The sequence below is a fragment of the Panthera tigris genome, chromosome B2 (assembly GCF_018350195.1).
Source record: "Panthera tigris isolate Pti1 chromosome B2, P.tigris_Pti1_mat1.1, whole genome shotgun sequence".
Taxonomy (NCBI): domain Eukaryota; kingdom Metazoa; phylum Chordata; class Mammalia; order Carnivora; family Felidae; genus Panthera; species Panthera tigris.
Genome location: NC_056664.1, coordinates 40,160,503 through 40,182,195, shown reverse-complemented (window position 1 = coordinate 40,182,195; position 21,693 = coordinate 40,160,503). Strand labels below are relative to the sequence as shown.

Genomic DNA, 21,693 nt, shown 5'->3' with positions numbered 1-21,693 from the left:
CCATTCATGCTCTGTCTCTCTCTGTCTCAAAAATAAATAAACGTTAAAAAAAAAATTAAAAAAAAATAATAGCAATCCAAGTGGGACACAGATAAGTCCGCAAGTCATGAAGGTGGTATGTGACCGACTTGGGGAAATGTCCTAATTCTGTTCAAATACCCTCCCCCCTCCCACCTTCAGGATGTTCCAAGAGGAAGCCACCCAGAGAAGCAGAAATGTCAACTCCCTTTTCCCCCCAGGCTGCCCATGACATTGATCTCCATCTTCTGTCCCTCCACGTCTGTGCTCAGGCCCTGGCTGACTTCCCAGCCTGGGGTGGCCCAAGTGATGGGTGGGGGGTGGGACCCTCCCTTCCCCTCGTGGGGCTCTCCACAAGCTGGAGCTCATTCCTCTTGCCCCTTGTTTTCTCTCTCCTACCCTTGGATTTTTACTCACTCCTTGTACTTCCCCCACACCCAGCTGACGTGAAGACGCAAAGCCCAGAAGAAAGAGCATCTTAGAAAAGATGATCACAACTGCTGCAGCCTGTGTCTCTCCCCAAGTTCTTGGACAGGTATCCCTAAAGTTGAGGTATGCAAAGAATGGGAATGGGGCCCACCTGTCCCAGACTGCCCCACTTCCCAACTGGTGTCACAGCCCTCAAGAGGGAGTTAGGTTAGACGAGGGACGGTCAGGACGCTGGCCACAGTCAATGAGTCGCAGAGCTGTGGCACCACCCCTCACTGCGGAGCCAGCAGGGGAAGTAAGGGTGTTGGGCAGCCTCTTCTGAATAGACACCGCTTTCCTCCGCATAAATGAGGACTTTCTATAGTGCCATACCTTCTCTTAGCATGTTTTATTATAATGATGCTTAGCCTGTGAGTTCCTTGGGGGTAAGGACTACCCTTTTCTTGGCATGTCTAATATCTAGCATTCATACCAAGGAGGTGTTCAATAAATGCTTGTGGAAGGGAGGAACAATCAACGCACCACACAAGTAGGCTCCGGGGTTCCGGGGTGCGGGTTCGGTGTGTGATCGCAGCACCCACGTGGAGGCTGCGGCCACCGGGTCTGTAGGATTCCATCAGAGTCCGTGAAAGCCCAGCTCTGCGTCGGAGCTCCCCGCTCTAGAAGAGTGGGACTCAGAGAGAAGCTCGGTGGGAAAAGCTGGGCCTAGGGACGGCCCAGGGCCGCCCAGCAGGGGGCAGTCACCACCAGCTGAGTCCTGCTCAGGGTTCAGGAACCATCCTTCCCGACTCCCACCCCGGCCCATCTGCCACCACCGTGTACCCCAGAGGGGCGATCTGAGCTTTGAGTTCAGGAGCCTGTATCTAGTATGACAACAATGATGACCCCAGGCACCAACACGCATCCCCTCCCCAGCAGCCGGGCGGTGGGCTCAGCCTGCCGCCTCAGTCTCCCCGCCGCCGGCCCCTTCCCCCTCCTCTTCGTGCTCGCCGTTCTGGAGCCTGCGCACGATGCGGGTGAGGTCCAGGCTCCGTGTCAGCGTGTCCAGGAGCATCTGGTCCTTCTGGACGCCCTCGATGAACTCCTCCAGGGAGAGTTCCCCTGGGGCAGAGAGAAAGGGAGTCACGGGGAGGAGGTGCTCACGTCTCCCTGGCAGCGTTGTACCGGGGCCCAGAGCTGGAGTCTTGCGAGGGGGACAGAGCCAAATGCTAGGGCAAGTGGCTGCGAGGGGAGCAGGCAAAGCAGCCAGAGACCACAGTCCGGTCCAGGGGGCCCTATAATCCAACGCTTGTGGCTGGGGCAGGGGCGGCTGGAGGATGTGGCCTCCCTCTCCCCTCCCGCCCCTCTGCCCTGCCCGCCCCCGTCCGGGCCTCCTCACCATCCCCATTGACATCAATCTTGGAGAACACCGTATTGGTGAACTCTTCTGCACTCATGGTCGTGTCGCTGCAGGGGTTAATGGCTCGGATGGCCTGGGGAGAAAAAGAAGTGAGGGGGCCCGTCCCGGTTCTGTCTCCGCGGTACCCGAGCAACAGAGTGGGCACTGGAGGCAACGCGGGGATTTAGGAGTTTGCCTCTTGGTACAGATGGAGGAAACAGAGGCCCAGAGAGTGGATGGCACGTGGCCCGGGTCAGGCAGCTGGTCAGGGCCACAGCTGCACCCTACCCCAGACCCTCAGTCCCAAGCCTGTCCCGTTGTGAGATTGCGGTTCCGCCTGCTGAAGTCCCAGCTCGCCGTCCCTCGGGCTGTCTGCTCCGGGGGCGGGCCGCCCAGGGCGCGGCCCCGCCCTCGCCCCCGCCCCCGCCCCGGGCCCGGCCCTCTGCACCTGGAGTTACCCGGATGATGGTGAGCAGCTCGTCCCTGTCGATGCATCCGTTGCCATCGACGTCGTAGAGCTTGAAGTACCAGCGCAGCTTCTGTTCCACCTTCCCCTTGAGGACCAGGCTGAGCGCCGCCACGTACTCCATGAAGTCGATGTAGCCGTCCTGGGCGAGAGAGGCGGCCGCCTTGAGCCCGCTCCCCGGAGGCCCGAGGAGAGGCCGAGCCGCCCGCGCCCCGCGCCCTTCCTGCCGGGGGCCCGCCCCGTCTGTCCCCGACCCCTGCGCAGCCCACCCCGCCTGCCCCAGAGGCTGCCCCGCCAGCTCCCGTAAACCAGCCCCCAGGGGGTGTCCACGGTGCTGCCGCCTCTTCACTGGCATTTCGGTGCCGGCGGTCACTGGCTGCTCCCATGTGATTCTCAAGCCTGAGCCCCTTCCGGCAGCAGGAAGGTGTGTGTAGGCGGGGGAAGAGAAAGCGAACCCCCAGGGAAAGGGGGCGTGGTTCGGCTGAGTTTTTCAGAGCTGGGGAGAGGGCAGGAGGTAGATACGGAGGCAAGGAGCACCTTTCTCAGTCTTCCCTTCATTCTTTGAATTTTACTGAGCACCTACTACGCGCTGTGATAGAGGCTTCAGAACCCAGTAAGACATGAACCGGCTCCCGATGGGAGCGCAGTGTTGGGGGCTCCGGTTTGAATCCTGGCTTCACCCCTCTCAAAGCTGTGGAATCTGGGACCAAGGACCCGCTGTCTCTGTAAGTTCCTCATCTGTAATATTATAATAGTACCTGCCTCTGTGGGACCGTGGAGGGATGAAACGAGTTTATGTTTCATAAAGCAGGCAACACTGCCTGGCATATAGTAAGCGCTCGGTAAATGTTTGCTAATCCTGTCACTACCCTTACTGTGGTTCTTTTTACAAAGAGGTCACGGTGCCATCACGATGTAATGGCAACACATCTGGACAGGACATTATGGAACAAGAACACACAACTCTGCTTGGGCAAGGGCCAGAGGAGAGGCTCGGGAGGCTTGCCCGGGAAAGGTGATGTCCTCTTGAGTGTCAGAGGGGTTGACCGTAGGAGAGGGGGGCACAAGACATGCCTGCAGGATATTTCTCCAGGGTCCCCCGGATTTCACAGGCCGCACCAGTGGGGTCAGGGAAGCACAGAACATAGGCCTGCCTCTGCCCATCTCACCGGCAAGCCCAGTGAGGCTGGGAGAGGGAAGCCTGTGTTTTGCAGAAAGGCTGAGCATAGGACTCGGAGTGTGTGAACTTGGAATCCAGCCTCTGTTCCTCCATTTATTCACAGCCCTGACTCTGGAACCAGGAAGTTACCCAGAGGCACATTTGGGGTCAGCGGGAAGAATTCTAACAGGCAGATTTGCCCATAGTGGACAGGGCCAGCCTCGTGCAGTAATGAGCTCCCTGTCACTGAAAGCGAGCAAGTAGAGGCTGGAGCACTGTTATTAAAGATGTGGCAGAGGCTGGGCAGGATGGCCTCTGAGATCTCCTGGCCCAGTGTCAGGCCTGGGCCTCAGGTGAGGCCTTGATGAGCCGGAGCTCACTGTGGAGCCCCACGGTGGATGTCGTGATCACCGTGAACATTTGCCTGGTGCTTCTCTGGGTTGCTAGGCTTTCACATACGCCTTGGCTCATCCCATTTTTGCCCCCCCCCCAGGGGTGTCCTCAGAACAGAGCAAGCAAACCCCCCCATGCCACAACGCTCAGAGAAGCAACCAAACAGCCAAGGAGGTTTCCTCTGGGCAAGAGGACACGGGGTGAGGATACTTCCGCTTTTCATTTTTTATCTCTCTGGATTGTGGGAAATGCTCACAATGAGCTGTACAAAATTACTTCCACAATTTTTTTTTGAATGGCTAAAAAGAGGCAATGGAAAAGGATGGGAAAACAGTATGGAGGTTCCTCAAAAAGTTAAAAACAGAACTACCCTACAACCCAGCAATTGCACCACTCGGTATTTACCCAAGGGATATGGGGGTGCTGATTTGAAGGGGCACATGCACCCCGATGTTTATAGCAGCGCTATCAGTAATAGCCAAGGTATGGAAAGAGCCCAAGTGTCCATCGACAGATGAACAGATAAAGAAGATGTGGTATATATATACAATGGAGCATTACTCGGCAATCAAAAAGAATGAAATCTTGCCATTTGCAACTACGCGGATGGACCTGGAGGGTATGACGCTAAGCGAAATTAGAGAAAGATAAATATCATATGACTTCACTCATATGTGGAATTTAAGAGACAAAACAGATGAACATTAGGGAAGGGAAACAAAAATAATATAAAAACAGGGAGGGAGATAAAACAGAAGAGACTCTTAAATACAGAGGACAAACAGAGGGGTGCGGGAGGGGTTGTGGGTGGGGGGATGGGCTACATGGGTAAAGGGCATTAAGGAACACACTTGTGGGGTGTTATATTCAGGGGATGAATCACTGGAACCTGCTGTTGAAATCGTTATTGAGCTATATGCTAACTAACTTGGATGTAAATTAAAAAAATAAATTAATCGATCAATTGATTAATTAAATTTAAAAAATAAAATAAACATTGGGAAAGAGAAAGAAAAGTATGGGCTCTTGTGCCAGAAAGATAATGGCCATCTTAGGAGAGGTGTGGCCTTGAACAAGCACAGAGCCTCTCTCAGTCTCGGTTCCTCCCCCCGAAGCTGAATGCCCACTTTTCAAGACTGTGTTTGGGGTGAGATTCAGTAATGATACTACGGTCATACTAACTTCTTTCTAGTGCCTCTCGTGCCGAGTATTTTCATTTGCTTTACTCATTTAATCTCACCACCATCCCGAGAGGTGGGATTTTTGTCCCCGTCTCCAGACGAAAGCTAAAGTTGAGAGGAGGGGTTAGACCAACAACCGATGAATGGCCAGACTTTGCCTAGAAACCGGGCCTCCTAAATCCTACCCAGCGCTCAGACGCAGGAGTGAAGATTTACATTGATTTGTGTGCACCTGCCTGAGTGCCAGGAGCGGCCAAGCCCAGGCAAAACTTTGAAGTAAGCCAAGTACCTGTTTATCCCCAGGATCACACTCCCCACTCACACTGCTGCACCCCCCAGCCTCCCCCCCCCCCCCCCCCCGCCCCGGAACAGAACGCTGGGCCATAACTGCCGTCTACTCAGGGGCTGGCAAACTTTTTCTATAGAAGACCAGATAGCAAATAGTTCAGCTTGGGCAGTATGTAAACAAGTGGGTGTGGTGCATTCTAATAAAACCTCACTTAAAAAAATAGGACCACGGGTCATCGTTTGCACACCCCTGTTTAACTTAGCGCACACTCTGGTGTCCCATCTCGGAGCCAGTCTGCTCTGTGCTCATGACAATGGGTAGGAGGCGGTATTGCCCAAAGTGTGGTTTACACCGTGGGTGTGTGCAAAGCCCTTTAGATGTTACAGAGATACTCTTCATTTTAATAATTATGTATTTAAATGAATGTGTATTGTAAAATACGTAATTAGCCCATAGAACTCATGATTGCTCATCGATCCATTCACTCGTATAACAAATATTTGTTCAGCCCCTACGATGGTCCAGGCACTGCTCTAGATGCTGGAGATACGGAAATGAGTCAGCCAGACAAAAATCCCCGCCCTCATGGAGCTCACACTCCAGGAGGGGAGACACAACAAACATAGTGGCCACGTGTTGTTCAGTATCAGTTGTCAGAAGATGAGGTACGCTCTGGGGGGCGGGGGAGGGAAGGTGGGACAGGAAATGCAGGGGTAGGGGCTAGTCCTGGTGAAAGAGGGTTTCAATCAGGAAATCAACGCAAGCGTCAGTGGCAAGGAGACATGTGAGCAGAGACTTGTAGCAGGGAAAGGTGTGAGCCAAGCAGAATTCTGGAGGACAAGGGTCCCGGGCATCACAAAGGCCCCGAGGCGAAGGTGTGCCCGGCGCAATCAAGGAAGTCAGGTTGGGGACAGTGGAGGTGGTGCTTGCAAAATACAAGGTTGATGGGTTGTCCCTCCCTGGTGTCATATATGTGATTTTCGGGCGTCCCTTTGGAGATGTGTCTTGACCCAAAGGGTTTCCTTACAGGTGAGAAGCTGAGATACCTCGGTGTGTTTAGGTGTCAGGTGTTGAGGCTCAACCACTGACCCTTCTCCCTCCTGTTCAGGAATTATTCCTTCTCCTGGAGCATTTGGGGGGGGGGGGCGTCCAGCATGCTGATGCCATCCCTTCTGGTCTCCATGCCACAAGCTCCAGTGCTCCGCTCCCCCGCGCCCCCTTCAGAAAAGCCAGTGGGCACCTTGAGGTTGGGACTCAAAGCCCATAATCTGCTTTGTCCCCTTAACCCTAAATATTAGTGAGTTTTAAATAGCCTCTGAGCCCCAGCTGTCCTTAGAAGCCCCGTCCGCAGTGATGTTTGGACCCTCTGGGCAGCGAGGGGGGCTGGGAAAGCTCTGGGCAGCCTCCCCCGGCTTGCAGTGGGCACATGGCAGGGTGACATCACCTCCTCATGCTTCCAGGTGAGCGCCGGGGGGGTGGGGCCCAGCCACGGTGGGGAGCCGGGTTTGTAGCCTTGGGTTCCCCTCCCGCTGCATCTTGACTCAGTTGCTCCAAATAAACGGAAGATTTACTCTTGGCACCAACAACTACCTTAACCCATGCTCTCAACCTCCGTGGCAGATGCAGGGCAAGGAGCAGAGCGTGGGGGGTAGATCTTGGGCACGAGGCCACCCAGCTGATGAGAGCTAAGGGCCCTAACTCACTGTACCCAGCACCCCGCCTCTAGCTGATCAGGAGTCCCAGTGATTACTCGGGGAGATGACAGTTCGACCACCGTGCAGACCTTCGGACCGACTTGAGAGAAGGTGAACTGAGGTCATTGGGCATTTTGGAGTTGGGAGCAGTCTGGACGTCCCAGCTACCAGGCAGCCTTGTCTGTCCCCAGAGCACCGGGAGTGACCCATGTAACACGGGCCTGCCTGTGCCAGGCTAGCCAGGGCTACAGACTTATCACCCTGCTCTCCCCTCTCCCCTCCTCCTCCTCCTGCACCCCACGAGCATCCAAGGGCCTGGGCAAAAGTGCCGGGTATAGCACCCAGCACTCAGTAAGTGCCCAACAGCTGTCTTGTAAGTGTTCCCACTCTGGAGTAAACCGAGAGGAAGCCATTAGACTGGGCCTCTGGGTACACTAACCCGTGGACCCCTCTGTCTTCCCCTGGAAAAGTGAGGGCACGGACAGGCTCTGGTTCATTTCTGAACCCCCAGTGCCTGATCACAGTAGGTGCTCAGTGAACATTAGATCCACGGACTCCCCAACACAGCCCCAGATACACAGAGAAGCGCGCCCCCTCCTCCGGGAGACGCCACTGTTCTGGCACCTGCCCCTCGCAGCCCCGCACTGGCCGGGCCTCCCGGGGCGGCCCTCCAGCGCCCACCCACCCCACCCCAGGCCTCCCTGCTCACTTTGTTGAAGTCAAAGGTCTCAAACATCTGCTCCACATACTGGCTGGTGGACGGGCTCAGGTTCTTGAGGCCGAAGAACTGGCGGAACTCGTAGAGCGTGAGCTGGCCGGAGGGGCACTCGGTCATGAACTTCTTGTACCACTGGTGGCACTCGGTGCTGCTCAGCTCCTCCACCGACTTACCGTCCATCACGTTGCCCATCTCCCAGGCCCCACCTGTGGCCGGCGCCCAAGGTGGATGGATCCTGCTCCCCGCTGCCCCTGCACAAGGGAGGCTCGGCTTTCTAACAGCGGGCCCTCAACGCTCACAGCCCGGAGTGGTGCAGAGCTGAGCAAAGAAGGTCTGACGAATCAGCACAGGAGGAGGTGAGCAGAGAGACAAAGGTAATGGGGGGCTGTGCAACCCCACGGCCAAGTGCAGGAGGAGCCAGAGAAGTGGTGTTAAGTCCCCACTAAACCCTTGTGGCCAATGGGGACTGCTCCTAGGAAAGAAGAGTGAAAATAGAACAAAGCTTAGGGAAGCAGAGGCCCAGGATTACAGCCTTGAGCTGATAGGTGAGAGGATTTTCTTACCCATTTTGTAATCTCGTTATCCCTTCTTACCAGGGCCGAATAGGTGGCTAGCCAGAGGCTGTTCTGATCCTGTGACCTCCATTCCCTTCTTCTCCTGTTTTCAGTGGGCTCTCAATGTTTTTGGTTCCTGCCCTCCGACATGGAATTGAGGTACATCTGAGATAGAGCTGGTGCCTCTTCCAGAGCTGGACCAACTGTGGGCTTTTGACAGGACTGCTGTGTACGGTTATACATGCTGTGCACTGCACTTGACCATCACAACTGAGGGCTTCCAGTCACACCGTGGGTAGTTAATGTATAAGCACGCCTGAATCATGCAGAGTTTGTGGGCTTCCAAGACGAGTCCTGAGTAGCTAGAGGGAACCCCCTCCTCCATTAAAGTGTACAAGTTCATGTAGCCATGTAGACACACACACTCACTGGTCCTCTTCTGACCACATTCTTACATTCCCAGAGACTGTATCTCTCTCATCCCAGGAGGCTTGAATTCAACCTTCCATCTGACTCCACACCTGACACCATCCCCTCCCACGGGCATGGGGATAGGGGACATTGAGCGTGTGCCTTATGGCCTGGGGTGTGTGTGTGTGTGTGTGTGTGTGTGAGGGCACCACCACATAGGTGCATGGTGAACTGCTACTGCTGATCCTGGAAAGTTCCTAGACCAAGCCTAGGGGCCCATCTGTGACAAAGGTTGTCCCTGTCACACGACACTGCTGTGTACATGATACCTGGAACTAAAAGGAAACAACCAAAATGTGAACAGGGCTCTTTCTGGGTCATGACATCACCAGCGATAGTATAATCTTTGCTTTTTTTTAATGTTTATTTATTTTTGAGAGAGAGGAAGACAGCATGAGCACGGGAGGAGCAGAGAGAGGAGGAGACAGAGAATCGGAAGCAGGCTCCGGGCTCTGAGCTGTCAGCACAGAGCCCGACGCGGGGCTTGAACTCACGAACCATGAGATCGTGACCCGAGCCAAAGTCTGATGCTTAACCGACTGGGCCACCCAGGCGCCCCTAATCTTTGCTTTTTAAAACTTACCTGTATTTTTTAAATGATTCACAGTGAACACATACTGCTCACAAAAACAGAGGTCAGCTGTTTTTGAACAAGAAACCAAACAAGACTGCTTTGCTTCTCCTCTACCTAAAGAGGTGAATGCAGGGCGCACTGGGCAAGTGGCCGCTGGGGGCCGCCCGGCACATGGCTTGGATACGGGGCCGGAGAAGCTCCTCCGGTGAACTTGGGGCCCAGGCTCACGTCCTTGTCTTCGGAGTCCTCTCGGCTTTGGGGTTTGGACTGAAGGAGTCGAGGGTGAGGTGGCAGCTTATCTTTCCAACGCTCCCGATTTATATCCTCCCCACTCTTCCCACGTGAGCACAGACACACCCTCCTCTGAGAACCTTTCCGAATCTCAGCAGAATTCATTTTTCTTGCCTCGGCGCACCGATGGTTTTTTTGATGTGTTATAGTAGCTTTCTAGGCAGCTTAAACACTACCACAGAGTCCGTAGCTTCAAACTCTACACGTTTAGGGGCGCCTGGGGGGCTCAGTCGTTAAGCGTCCGACTTCGGCTCGGGTCATGATCTTACAGTTCGTGGGTTCGAGCCCCGTGTCAGGCTCTGTGCTGACAGCTCAGAGCCTGGAGCCGGCTTCGGATTCTGTGTCTCCCTCTCTCTCTGCCCCTCCCCCACTCACACTCTGCCTCTCTAGCTCAAAAATAAACATTTTTAAAAATAAAAAAAAAATCCTACATGTTTATTATCACACAGTTTCTGTGGGCCAGGAGTCTGGCTCTGTGCTTTCACTGGGTCCTCTGCCCCAGGTCCCAAAGGGCTGTGATCATGGTGTCATCTGGGGTGCGTTCACATCTGGAGGCTTGACTGGGGAAGAATCCACTTCTGCCTCATTCAGCATGTTGGCAGAATTCATTTCCTGGGTATAGGACTAAGGGCCCTGGCTTCTTGCTAGACATTATCTGGAGCCCACTCTCAGTTACCAGAGGCTGTCTGCAGTTTCTAGGACTTTCCAAAGTTCCTTATTACACAGGCTCCTCAGTGTGGCTGCTTATTTCATCAAGCCAGCAAGGAGAATCTCTCTCCAATTTGCTAAAATGGAAGCTTATATCGTGTAACTAACCAAGGAAATGCCATCCTGTTACCTTTGCCACATTCCGTGGGTTACTGGTGAGTCACAGATCTCAGCCACGCTCAGAGGAGGATTGTGCCAAGGCGGGTACAGCAGGAGGTGGAAGTCATAGGGGTCACCACATCTAGGACAATGTTCATCGTTCTTTTTTATTATTATTATTATTATTATTATTAAACATTTATTTATTTTTGAGAGACGAAGAGAGACAGAGCAAGAGTAGAGGAGGGGCAGAGAGAGGGAGACAGAATCGGAAGCAGACTCCAGGCTCCGAGCTGGCACTACAGAGCCCGACGCGGGGCTCGAACTTACGGGACTCGATCTCACGAACTGCGAGATCATGACCTAAGCTGAAGTCGGACACTTAACTGACTGAGCCAGTCAGTTAAGACGCCCCAACAATGTTCACACTTCTATTATAACATACATAAGTTTCCTTGATTTCTCAAATTATACGCAGCTGTTTATTGTCAGCCTGTCGTCAGGAACTCGGGGTGGAGGCCTCTGTGTTATTCGTCTCTCGCACCCTCCCAGCACCTAGTGCCAAAGATTCCACATGGTCATGCGCTGGTTATCCCGTTGGCCCCCTCCCCACCCATTCTCCACCTTCCTCTGTGTGCTCTGAGCGCCAGGAGGCTGACCCCTGTGGACTGGATCACTCAGGCTCCCCGGGGCCTCTGGCTTCTGGCAGTTCATCCCCTGGGAAGCAGTGGAAGGAGACTGGCTGGTAGGAAAAGAGAAGAGTCTGGGCGTTTGCTCCCCACCCTCCCTGCTGGGTCATAGTTTGGGCCCTGATTCCTTCTACCCTCAGCCACAGCTCCCACGAAAGCCCTCTCTCAGCTGCGGTGACAAAGCCACCTCCCTGTACCTCTCAGGCTTAGAAGTAGGAAGGGCTTGCCTCTGTGGCCACTCTGGCCATGTCACCAGCCCTCAACTGTGCCCACTTCTTTGTAAACATGCTCCTCAGTACCTTTGTGAAGGTAACGCTTGACTGACAGACTTGAGCCCAATAAAACATTGAGTGAGTGCGGGGCGCCTGGGTGACCCAGTGTGTTAAGCGTCTGACTTCGGCTCAGGTCATGATCTCACGGTTCGTGGGTTCGAGCCCCGCATCGGGCTCTGTGCTGACAGCTCTGAACCCGGAGCCTGCTTCGGATTCTGTGTCTCCCTCTCTTTCTGCCCCTCCCCAACTTGTGCGCTCTCTCGCTCTCAAAAATAAAAACATTTAAAAAATTAAAAAATAAATAAAACACTGAGTGAGTGAATGCGTGCATGCATGACCGAAGGAAGAATTCAGTGAGGCTAGAGTAGGGTGGAGCTGTCATCCAATGTCTACTGTGTTCAAGGCAGCACGCTAAGCTTGTGGAATCGGCTTACAATAGCCCTGTGGGGTGGTATTATTTCCATGTGACACGAGAGGAAGTGGGGACAGAAAAGTCATTGTGAGGTCCACAGAAATTCCAAGTGGTGGTACCAGAGTTTTCTACCTCATCACCAGGCTTTTGGCTTAAGCCTTTAAATCTCGAGGGTCCAGCCGGAGGGTCCCTCGAGCCCCTACTCCAGCATCTTCCCTGTGGCCCTTCTGCCTGGAAAATTCCAGCGACGGTGAGCTCAATCCCTTTGGAGGTGGCCCAGACCCAGGATGGGAATGGAATCTCCCAGCCTCCCAATCCCAGAGCCCAGCTTCTCCCTCTTCCATGGCCTCTCTCAGTCCTGCTCTCCATTCTTCTCCCAGACATGAATGGCCAAGTCAGAGAGGGTTGGGATCCACACCAAGAAAGGTATGGAGGAAGCGGGTGGACAGCTCGTGTGGTGGGACACGTCAGAGAGAGGCCGTGTGGCTTCCCCAGGCTGCTCTGTCTGTAGGAATCCCTCCTGGGATAGATCGCCATATACCAGCGTGAGAGGATCTACCTGGCTGAACGGTGCCGAGGAGAGGGAGCGTGTGGGGCAGGTGTGCAGAGGTGGAAGCTAGGCTGGGAAGAGATGCGAGGGGCAGCAATCCCAGGCCCGACTGGTTCCCCTCCAGAGCTGCCCGACCCCCACTCTCCACCTCCGCAGAAACAGAATGGAGCTCTGAGTGCCAGGTCTTTGCCTCCTGGGACTATCCCACCCACACCGATGCGGGACTTGGGCCAGCTTCTTTAAAGGTTCCTGGAAGCTTCCATCAAGGCTGCTCTACCAAGGTGAACCTCAAGGGGGAGACCATTCTCCAAGGGAGAAGAGAAGGTGTCAGTTGGGGGAGTGAAAATGCCGGGCCCCCACCCCCACCCCCATCCCTCCCCGCAAGGTTCTCAGGTCTGGGAGGGCAGAGATGGTTGCAGCCTAAGGACCCAGTCTTTGGATGTTCAGCAAAGGTCTGTTGGATGATTGGACATGGAACTTTTAGTTACACATAGACTGAAAAATTTATCTCTGCTTTTCAAAATCCAGCTAAAATGGCAATAACATTTTTTATTTTTATTTTTATTTTTTAGTGTTTATTTATTTTTGAGAGCGAAAAACAGAGTGTGAGTAGGGGAGGGGCAGAGAGAGAGGGAGACACAGAATCCGAAGCAGGCTCCGGGCTCTGAGCCATCAGCACAGAGCCTGCCGCGGGGCTCGAACTCACAAATCGTGAGATCATGACCTGAGCCGAAGTCAAGACACTTAACCAACTGAGCTACCCAGGCGCCCCACAATAACAGTTTTTAAGCCCACCAGTCCACAGAGACAAAGAGAAAGAAGGAAATAGGTGAGAGGTTCTAATAAAATTTTGGACAACAGAGGGCACATGGACGACTGTAACTGTCTCAGCGCAGGAAGTGGAAACCCAAACACTCTGAAAGAGGAGGGTGTGGAGAATGGTACAGACGTGATGCCTATGCCTGCCACAGAACTGTGGAGGCTCAGACATGGGGCAGAAGGTGCCCTACAGGGTGGGGTGCAGGACAGGGGGGCAGAAACAGGAGGACTGGTGGAAAGCCTGGGTAAGGAGCCACGCACTCCCCAGATGCCCTACCGCACCTATCTCCTGCCCCTGGCTGGAGGTTATTCTGGACATTTGGACTGGAGGGCCTCGAGGGGAGAGAAGGGTCATTCTAGAAGCCGGGAGTGAAGGGCAAGTCTGCAAAGGAAGAGACCCCCCCCCCCCCCAGCTCTTTCCCATGCTGGCTCCTCAAACACTGACAATCAGGTACAGATGCCAAATGGCCGACCTCCAGCCCAGGATCGCCAGGCAATTGAGGAAAGCCTCTGACTTTATTTTATTTTTTAAAGTTTATTTAGGTGCACCTGGGTGGCTCAGTCGGTTGAGCATCTGATTCTTGACTTCGGCTCAGGTCACGATCGCACGTGTTCATGAGTTTGAGCCCCGCGTGGGGCTCTGCGCTGACAGCATGGACCCTGATTGGAATTTTCTCTCTCTCTCTCTCTCTGCCCCTCCCCTGCTCTCTCTCTCAAAATAAATAAAATTTTTTGTTAATAAAAAAATTAATTAAAAATATCAAAATATATATTATTTATATTATATATATTATATATAGTCAAATATATTATTTTTTAATTAATTTTTTTATTAACAAAAAATTTTATTTATTTTGAGAGAGAGAGCAGGGGAGGGGCAGAGAGAGAGAGAGAGAGAAAATTCCAATCAGGGTCCATGCTGTCAGCGCAGAGCCCCACGCGGGGCTCAAACTCATGAACACGTGCGATCGTGACCTGAGCCGAAGTCAAGAATCAGATGCTCAACCGACTGAGCCACCCAGGTGCCCCCAAAACCTCTGGCTTTTGTTTTTTTTTTTTTAATTTTTTTTTTTTTTACATTTATTTATTTTTGAGAGACAGAGAGAGACAGTGTGAACAGGGGAGGGGCAGAGAGAGGGAGACACAGAATCCGAACCAGGCTCCAGGCTCTGAGCTGACAGCACAGAGCCCATGTGGGGCTCGAACCCATGAACCATGAGATCATGACCTGAGCTGAAGTCGGATGCTTAATCGACTGAGCCACCCAGGTGCCCTGCCTCTGGCTTTTGAAAGAGAGCCTCCAACAACAACAACAAACAGAAAAACCTAGACTCTATCTTGTGACACAACCTTTAGGAGGGCTCATGTCCCTCCTCCCTACTCACCATCTTCTTTTCAGAGGAAGCGTGGCCAGTGCACTGGCTGCTTGTCTGGGTCTCCAGACATCCTGTCCCTCCATCCCAAGCCAACCCCAGACTCTTAGGCTCCAAAAGTATGCTCCACTGAATACCCCACCCCAGCTAGAATGAGCTGTGAGTCCTAGAAGTGGAACCAGCTGGATCCACCTAGTGGTGTGATGGCAGATATTTAACAACGAGCTCTCTGGAAAGAAGAAACCCCAGATGATGGGCGTTTGCTGGTTTCAGTGGTTACCAACACGAAGTCACTGGCTGTGGCGTTGGGAGGAGATGCCCACAGTCGGATCCCTCAGGACCGTCTGAGCTGGCCCCGGCATAGCACCGGATCTGCCCCTAGGTGGCAGCGACCGGGGACTCAGGCCACTGCTTTGGGTCAAGTGCCCTCTGCCTTCATCACCCGTCTTCATGAAACACGGCCCGTGAGCCCGACTAACCCGAGTCAGCTCTTCTGGACCAGAGGAGAGACGAGATGGGAAATCCGTCCCGCCACCAACAAACGACAAGTCAGAAGAGACAGGTGGATGTGAAACTAGGGCTGGAGAGGAGGCCCCCCAGAGACTGCGTTGCCCCCTGTGCCACTTCCCATTTTCCAGAGGTTGCTCCAACCCAGGCCACCGCCAGCTGACTTCTCTCTTTCCTGACTTTGGCGGGCTTGCCAAGCTTGGCCTATGGGGACGGTGTGACCAGCATGGGCTTTGCTTGGGACTGAGGCCCTAGAGGGGACTTGAGGTCACTCCTGGAGGTGGGGGTAGGGGAGGGGGAGGGGACTGAGAATCAAGTGCTTCTAAGTCTTTGGGCATCTCTGGACGTGACCTGCCGTACGACACCCCTGTGGCCTCAGTTTACCCGCCCACAGCCACCCATTCAGATGGCAAGGAAAGGAAGGACAAACTTTAATTGCTGCCGAGAACAGAGACCTCCCTTTGCCACTGGGCGCAGCACAGCTGTCTCAGGCCGAGCATGGTCTGCTCCTCCTGGAGCAAGTGCCCCTCCCCTCCTGGACCCAGAATTGTGGCGGGGGAGGGTGCAGGTGGCGTCTCCCAACCGGGAGGGGCCTAGGAGCGCCACAAGACCAGGTTGGCAGGAGGCACGTCAAAGCGTTTGCGGGTGTGGTCCATGTCCCTCTGGTACAGGTAGCCACAGGTAGGCTTCTGCCGGGTATAGAAGGGGTTCAGGGAGTTGGAGTACTGGGAGGTGTAGAACTTGAACCTAAACTTGTCCAGGCTCTGCCCCTTCGGGTCTACCACCACCGGCACGTAGGCCGCCACCAGGGTCTGCTCACGGTCCCGCTTCCACGACTGGGACAGGGGAGGGCGTGGAAACTTCAGCTTTTTGCCCGATGGTGTCTTCGGCTCCTGGCTGGGTGCTGAGGGTTTCTTTGAGTCCTGTGGGATGGAAAGCAGGCCAGCGCTGAGGCATCAGACACCGGGGCTTCCACGGCTAAGCCCGAGGGTGGGAGCGGGGAAGGGGCCAGCAGCCGTCAGAAGCTTCCGGAGCCACCCCCAAGACAGCTCTGCTGGCCATGGAGCCAGACATCTCCAGGTAGGGGGTGGCCTTCGGGGCCCCTGACCTGACTTGTGCTGATGCAGACCTCAGCCTGCTTCCCAGAGGCCTCTGCCGACTCAGAGGCTAAGAGCCAGGCTCATCTTCAACCCGCCCCGCCCCCATCTCCCCCACATCCAGCTGTCTGTCTGTCCCTGTCCTTCAAGTCACTCCCATCTGGCCCTCCTCTGCTGCTGTCCTGCCAGGCCTCCCTCCTCTCTCCTGAAGGGTTACTCAGCTTTCCACCAAGCCCTCCTGTCCTCCTGCCTCCCAGCCTGTGCTCTGTTGCTCTCTACTGCCTAGACAAGACATCTCAAGGCCCCTAGCCTGGAAAACAAGAACTCTGAGGACGGGGCTCCCCTCGCCCTGTGCTCTAGCCGGACCTTCCGCCCATTACCTCTGCTGGCAACGTGTCCTTCCAGGCCTCCTTGCCTTTTTTCGGGGCCGATCCCCCAGCCAGGCATGCCCTCCCTCCCTCCCTCCCTCCCGTCCATCAGGGAGATTCTCTTTCCCTTTTGGCCCCGAGCACCTTCAGGGCCGTGCTCTCTCAACCTTACCCTTGACATAATGCCCTCCAAAATCCTATTCCTTGTTTTCCTCCAGACCAAGGCATTCAGTGCGCGCTCAATAAAGGCTGGTTCAATTAAACTGGGTTCTAGTAAGGGGTGTTCTCCTTCCAACCAGCCGGCCCATTCTATTTTAGAACACCTCTCATTGTTACAAAGTGACAATGCCAGCTTTTCATAATCGCCAATCTTGGCTGACTGCGCATGGAGGTCTACCCCTCGAGGAGGCCCCCAGTGCCACAAGGATCCCACCGTAGCGACATTTGTTTACCCCCTGGACTGAATTGTTTTGTTCACCTTTGACCTCCACACCGTCTCCCAGGTACCAGATGTTCATTTTACTAGGGGCCTTCACAGTCACAACAGCACAGCGCAAAGGACCGATCCCTCGGTGTCAGGCTGGCTCTGTCCGTCTCCTCCAGGCGACAGCTGGGAGGGGAACCCACTTCGGCTCGGCCCAGCCTCGCAGTCCTCCCGGCCACCCCGGGGAACCAGCACCGGGAAGGAGCCCTTGCTACAGAGCTCCTGGAAGTTGAACCCCTGCCATCTTACAGAAGAAATCCCTGGTACCCAAGAAAGAATGTACGTTCTTTCCTTCTGCATGTAATTTACAAACGCCTTGCCCAACTCAAACCTGCCCAGGGCTTTCTTCCCAAGCCGGCTTTGCTGCCATAGGTTCCTACCCAGAAATGTGTGTGCCCTCAGCTGTGCGTTTCAAAATTCTTCCTATTCTTCCAAGCCAGCAGCCCTCCTGACACCTCCTCCACGAAGCCTCTGGTGCTGCAACCCCCACCCCTGTTTCACCCTCCTCTGGGCCTTCAGGCATTCCTCTTGGGACGTGGTCCTTTGCGAGGCTGGGACTGTGGGGAGGCAAGTGCACATTTTAAAGAGGTGCGCCGAACCCCTTTTTACATCTTGCTGCCCTGGGTGCTGTGCTCGCCTCATGCCAACCCCAAATCCTGGTCCTTCCGGGCTCCTGCTCATGGTTCAACAGCCTGTAAAACGCTCCCAGTGTTCAGGACCACATCCTAGTCCCCTTTGTGCCCCTGGGGCTTCACCCAGTGCTGGCACACAACCAAGCTGGAGAACAGTGTGGAACGGCCTTCCCAGAGCCCTTGAGGCCTGGCCGTGGGGTTAGGAGCGGGGGGACCACACAAGAAATGAGCTATGATGGTGGTAATCAGCGATCGTTCTTCACCATGGGCTCCAAGCACAGCACCAAACTCTTTACATGGGTTATCTCTTCTAATCCTCGCATTACCCTTTAAGGAAGGTATCGTCATGTGTCCTATTTATAGTAGAGAAAGCTGTAGTAAGGATGTCCGTCACAAGTTTAGGGTCAGGCGGCTGGTGAAGAGCCAGGCTGGGACTGAACTCAGGCCTGGCTGACCCCAGGGTCCACACCCTATACTCCATGACGCATCCTGTGTCCACCGCCCTGGGAGGACAGGGGCTGCCAGTCCACTTTTGCCCTCATGCGGTCAGCTTGCTGAGCTCCTGATGGGGGTTCTGGGCAGTAGGAGAGCAGCCGAAGAGAGGGGCAGCCGGATCTCCCAGTTTGTCGGGAACGCTGCGGGGCCTTGAACGCTGGAGTCTGAAGTTACCATCTCCTAGCACAGCTGAGGATATGACATTATTTGCTTCACTGGTTCACTCGTTCATTCAAAATGATTCCTCTTATACACCAGGCTCTGAGTGTGCAAATAACAGATACCACAACGTAAACTTGTACAAATCGGAGCTTCCTGCCCTCAGCGCCACGGACACTGTGGGCTGATAATTCTTTCGTTTTATTAAAAATGTTTAACGTTTATTTGTGAGAGAGGGAGACACAGCACCCAAAACAGGCTGCAGGCTGCGAGCTGTCAGCACAGAGCCGGACGCGGGGCTCGAACTCACAAACCGTGAGCTCATGACCTGAGCCGAGGTCAGCCGCTTAACTGACTGAGCCACCTGGCACCCCCGATGATTCTTTGTTGTGGGGCAGTCCTGGACATTGCAGGATGTTTAGCATATTAAGTATGATTCTGAGGATGTGGGGTTCCGGTCCTCTCGACACTGCAGAAGGGCTCAGCCCGTGGCCACGGATCTGGAGATGAGGGAACCATAGCGCATCCCCCCCCCCAACACCCCGCCTCAGTCTTGGCCATCCGGGCCCTGCACCTCAGGCTTGCCAGGCTGGTGTCAAGAGTGACAGAGGCACGTGCTTTCAGAATGGCTGGGGGGTCTGACCAGAGACCCACAGAGGGAAGGGCGATAATGTTGCTCATGGGACCTAGAATCTCCCCAGCTCCAGGCACTAGACGCTCAGCTCTGCAAAAGCTCCTAAGAGCCATTTGAGGTGTTACTCCCATATCTCAAATGTGGAAGATGAGGCTTGGAGGCATCGAAGCACGTTTAAGTTCACATTGAAGCACGAAGACCCCCCCCCCCCCCAGAATTCCCGCAGCTCCAGACTAGTTAGTGGGGAAACCAGGATTTGAACACTCCCCTCTCTCTCTGCCCCAGCCCAGGCCCTGACTTGGGCCCTCCTGGGTCTACCTGCCAGCTACTGCTACGGCAACATTTGGGGCCTTGGGGTGAGGGGGACTCAGGCCTTGAGCACATCTAGGGATGAGGCCCTCACAGAAACTAGGGCAGAGGGACCGTCCCCGGGGAGGAGGAAGAAGGGGAAAGGGAGGAGGAAGAGAAGACTCAGAGCAAGGAGGAGGAAGAGGGGGAGGAGGAGGAAGCCCAGGCAGCACAGCTTTGCCCTGCCCCTTCCAAGGGCCCAGCCAGGCTCCAGGTGACTAACCCCAGAGGGCTGAGAACACCCCATCGCCTGCCCAGGGCCCAGCACAGCCAGCTCTGCGGGGGAGGGTGGGGCCCCGAATGCATACTTTCCAGGTTAACGTCTGGTTTCATTTAACCGGCTCCTCCTCCCAGTCCTCCTATCAAGTGCAGGGGGTTGGGGGCCCGTGAACTTTTGGCGATGCCTGAGGCATTTTTGGCTGTGACAATGGGGATGCTACTGGCCTCCAGCGGGGAGTAGCATCCCCATTGTCACAGCCAAAAGTGGGTAGAGGCCAGGGATGCTGCTGACCATCCTACAGAGCCAGGACCGCCCCACAATAGAAAATTAGCAGCACATGATGTCATCAGTGTCAAGGCGGAGACGCCTACTTTAGAGCTTCGGGGAAGACCCCTAACTCCTTTCCTGCTTCCTGCCAGCCTTCACTTAAGCCTCCGGGTCCACGGAGCAAAGAAGCCTAGAGGGCAAGTAGAGGGTCTCCCCAGCCCCTTCCCTCCCTTCCGAATCCCACTACCCTATTTCTCCTTGGGGTTCCAGCTGGAGCCAAAAGAAGGATCCCGAATAGACCTCTCCCTCTATGACCCCTCCACCCGCACCCCCCAGGCATAGTGTCTGTCCTTGCTGCCAGGGCCTGGAAAGGGGATGGGGGTGACTCGAGAGCGGGGCTTTCCGAGGAGGGCAAGAATATCTCATATGTGGTATTGCTGCGGGTCTGGGAAGACACTGTCGGCTGGAACACTTCAGGCCCAGCGCCCGCCACCCGCGCCTCACTCTCTGGGGGGAAGGCCTCGGGCCCTGTTGAAATGCAAACAGCATCGGGTGAGGCCCTTAAGCCTCCCAGGGCAGCCGGTACCAGGGAATGTGCCTGGGCTTTGGAGTGTGAAGGCCTGAGCTCAGGGCCTCACTCTGCCCTACAGGTCAGGCAACCTTGGGCAAGTCTCGGAACCTCTTTGAGCTTTGGTGGCCTCACCTGCAAAATGAAGATAATAAGGCCATCTGCTTCACCAGCGTGTCGTGGGGGTGCGATGAGTGTGGGAACTTTCAGGGCACAATACAAATAGTAATTATTATCAGCCTCATCTGGCAGTTCCCTGCAGGTTTCGAACAAGCTCATCTGAACCTTTGTGAGAGCCTGTCGGTGTGCGGTGGGGCAGAGGGGCCTGGGAGGGAGCAGATGAGGAGGCCGAGAGAGCTTGGCCTTAGCTCCCTCGTGAGGCTGTGTAGCCTGGGGGCTTGGAGTTCAAATCCCAGCTCCCCCGCTCACACCAAGTGCCTGAGCTTTCAGTATTTTATAACACTGTACCTCCGTTTTCCCACCTCTCAAGGGGGAACACCTAAAGAACCTATCTCGTAGGGACAGGGCGCCTGGGTGGCTCAGTTGGTTGAGCGTCTGACTCTTGGTTTGGGCTCAGGTCGCGATCTCATGGTTTGTGAGTTCAAGCCCCACGTTGGGCTCTCTGCTGCACAGAGCCTGCTTGGGATTCTGACTCTCTCTCTCTCTCTCTCTCTCTCTCTCTGCCCCTCCCCTGCTCTCTCTTTCTCTCTCCCTCTCAAAAATCAATAAATAAACATTAAAAAACAAAAAGCTTGCCGTGTGAAACACTGTTCTAAATTCTTAAAAAAAAAAATAGAATCTATCTCATAGGGGTACCACGAGGATTTAATGAGACATTCTACATAAACTGCCTACGCCTCTTGAGCACTCAGGAAGCTTCAGCTGTCACTGTTACTTGTCACAAGTTTGCCTAGGAGACTGGGAAGTGCAGGCTAGCAGCCCAGGAAATGACTCTGGGAAGTGAAGGCGCAGAGGAATGGGAGGAGAGGAATGGTGGCCTGCTTCCTGCTCCCTCCCCCGGGGGGACAGCTGGGGCTCCACAGCGGCACTGGTCCCTAAGCCTTTTGTAAGAGGTCCCCAGCTCCCAGCCATGCAGGTGGGCCAGGCTGGGGCCTTCATACTCTCTCCTGCCAATCAGACTTCCTGTGACCTTGGGCTGCCTTGATGCAGCCCTGTAAGGTCATCCCACCTGGGACATCCTTGACCAGGGCCTTTCTTGTTGGTGAGATGGAACTTCTGGTGGTCAGGGGCTCCGGAGCTCCCGGGGACTCTTTGGGAGGTACTGGGAGTGCCCAGGTGGGGAGAATTTGCATGGGCTGGGGCATTGTGACACCCCTTTGACAGCACAGTTCCTTCTGTCTTCCTAAGGAGACACAA

At 54.7% G+C, this 21,693-nt stretch overlaps 2 protein-coding genes across 3 annotated transcripts; both read right to left on the bottom strand.

The window, feature by feature from the left end:
• Positions 1-804: 804 nt before the first annotated feature.
• On the bottom strand, positions 805-7,917 carry GUCA1A (guanylate cyclase activator 1A). The gene is made up of 4 exons (XM_042985292.1): positions 7,717-7,917; positions 2,284-2,433; positions 1,826-1,919; positions 805-1,548 (listed from the first exon to the last, which is right to left on the bottom strand). Exons 1-4 carry the CDS (start codon positions 7,915-7,917, stop codon positions 1,379-1,381), a joined length of 615 nt encoding a protein of 204 aa, XP_042841226.1. The 3' UTR covers positions 805-1,378.
• A 7,541-nt stretch (positions 7,918-15,458) lies between these two features.
• On the bottom strand, positions 15,459-21,592 carry GUCA1ANB (GUCA1A neighbor). 2 transcript variants are annotated; one of them, XM_042986353.1, is made up of 2 exons: positions 21,506-21,592; positions 15,459-15,967 (listed from the first exon to the last, which is right to left on the bottom strand). In XM_042986353.1, the coding sequence occupies exons 1-2, from the start codon at positions 21,512-21,514 to the stop codon at positions 15,638-15,640; spliced, it is 339 nt and encodes a 112-aa protein (XP_042842287.1). In that variant the 5' UTR covers positions 21,515-21,592; the 3' UTR covers positions 15,459-15,637. The 2 variants fall into 2 exon arrangements, with proteins under 2 accessions (XP_042842287.1, XP_042842288.1); XM_042986354.1 differs by lacking the exon at positions 21,506-21,592 and adding an exon at positions 16,682-16,920.
• Between the last annotated feature and the right edge of the window lie 101 nt (positions 21,593-21,693).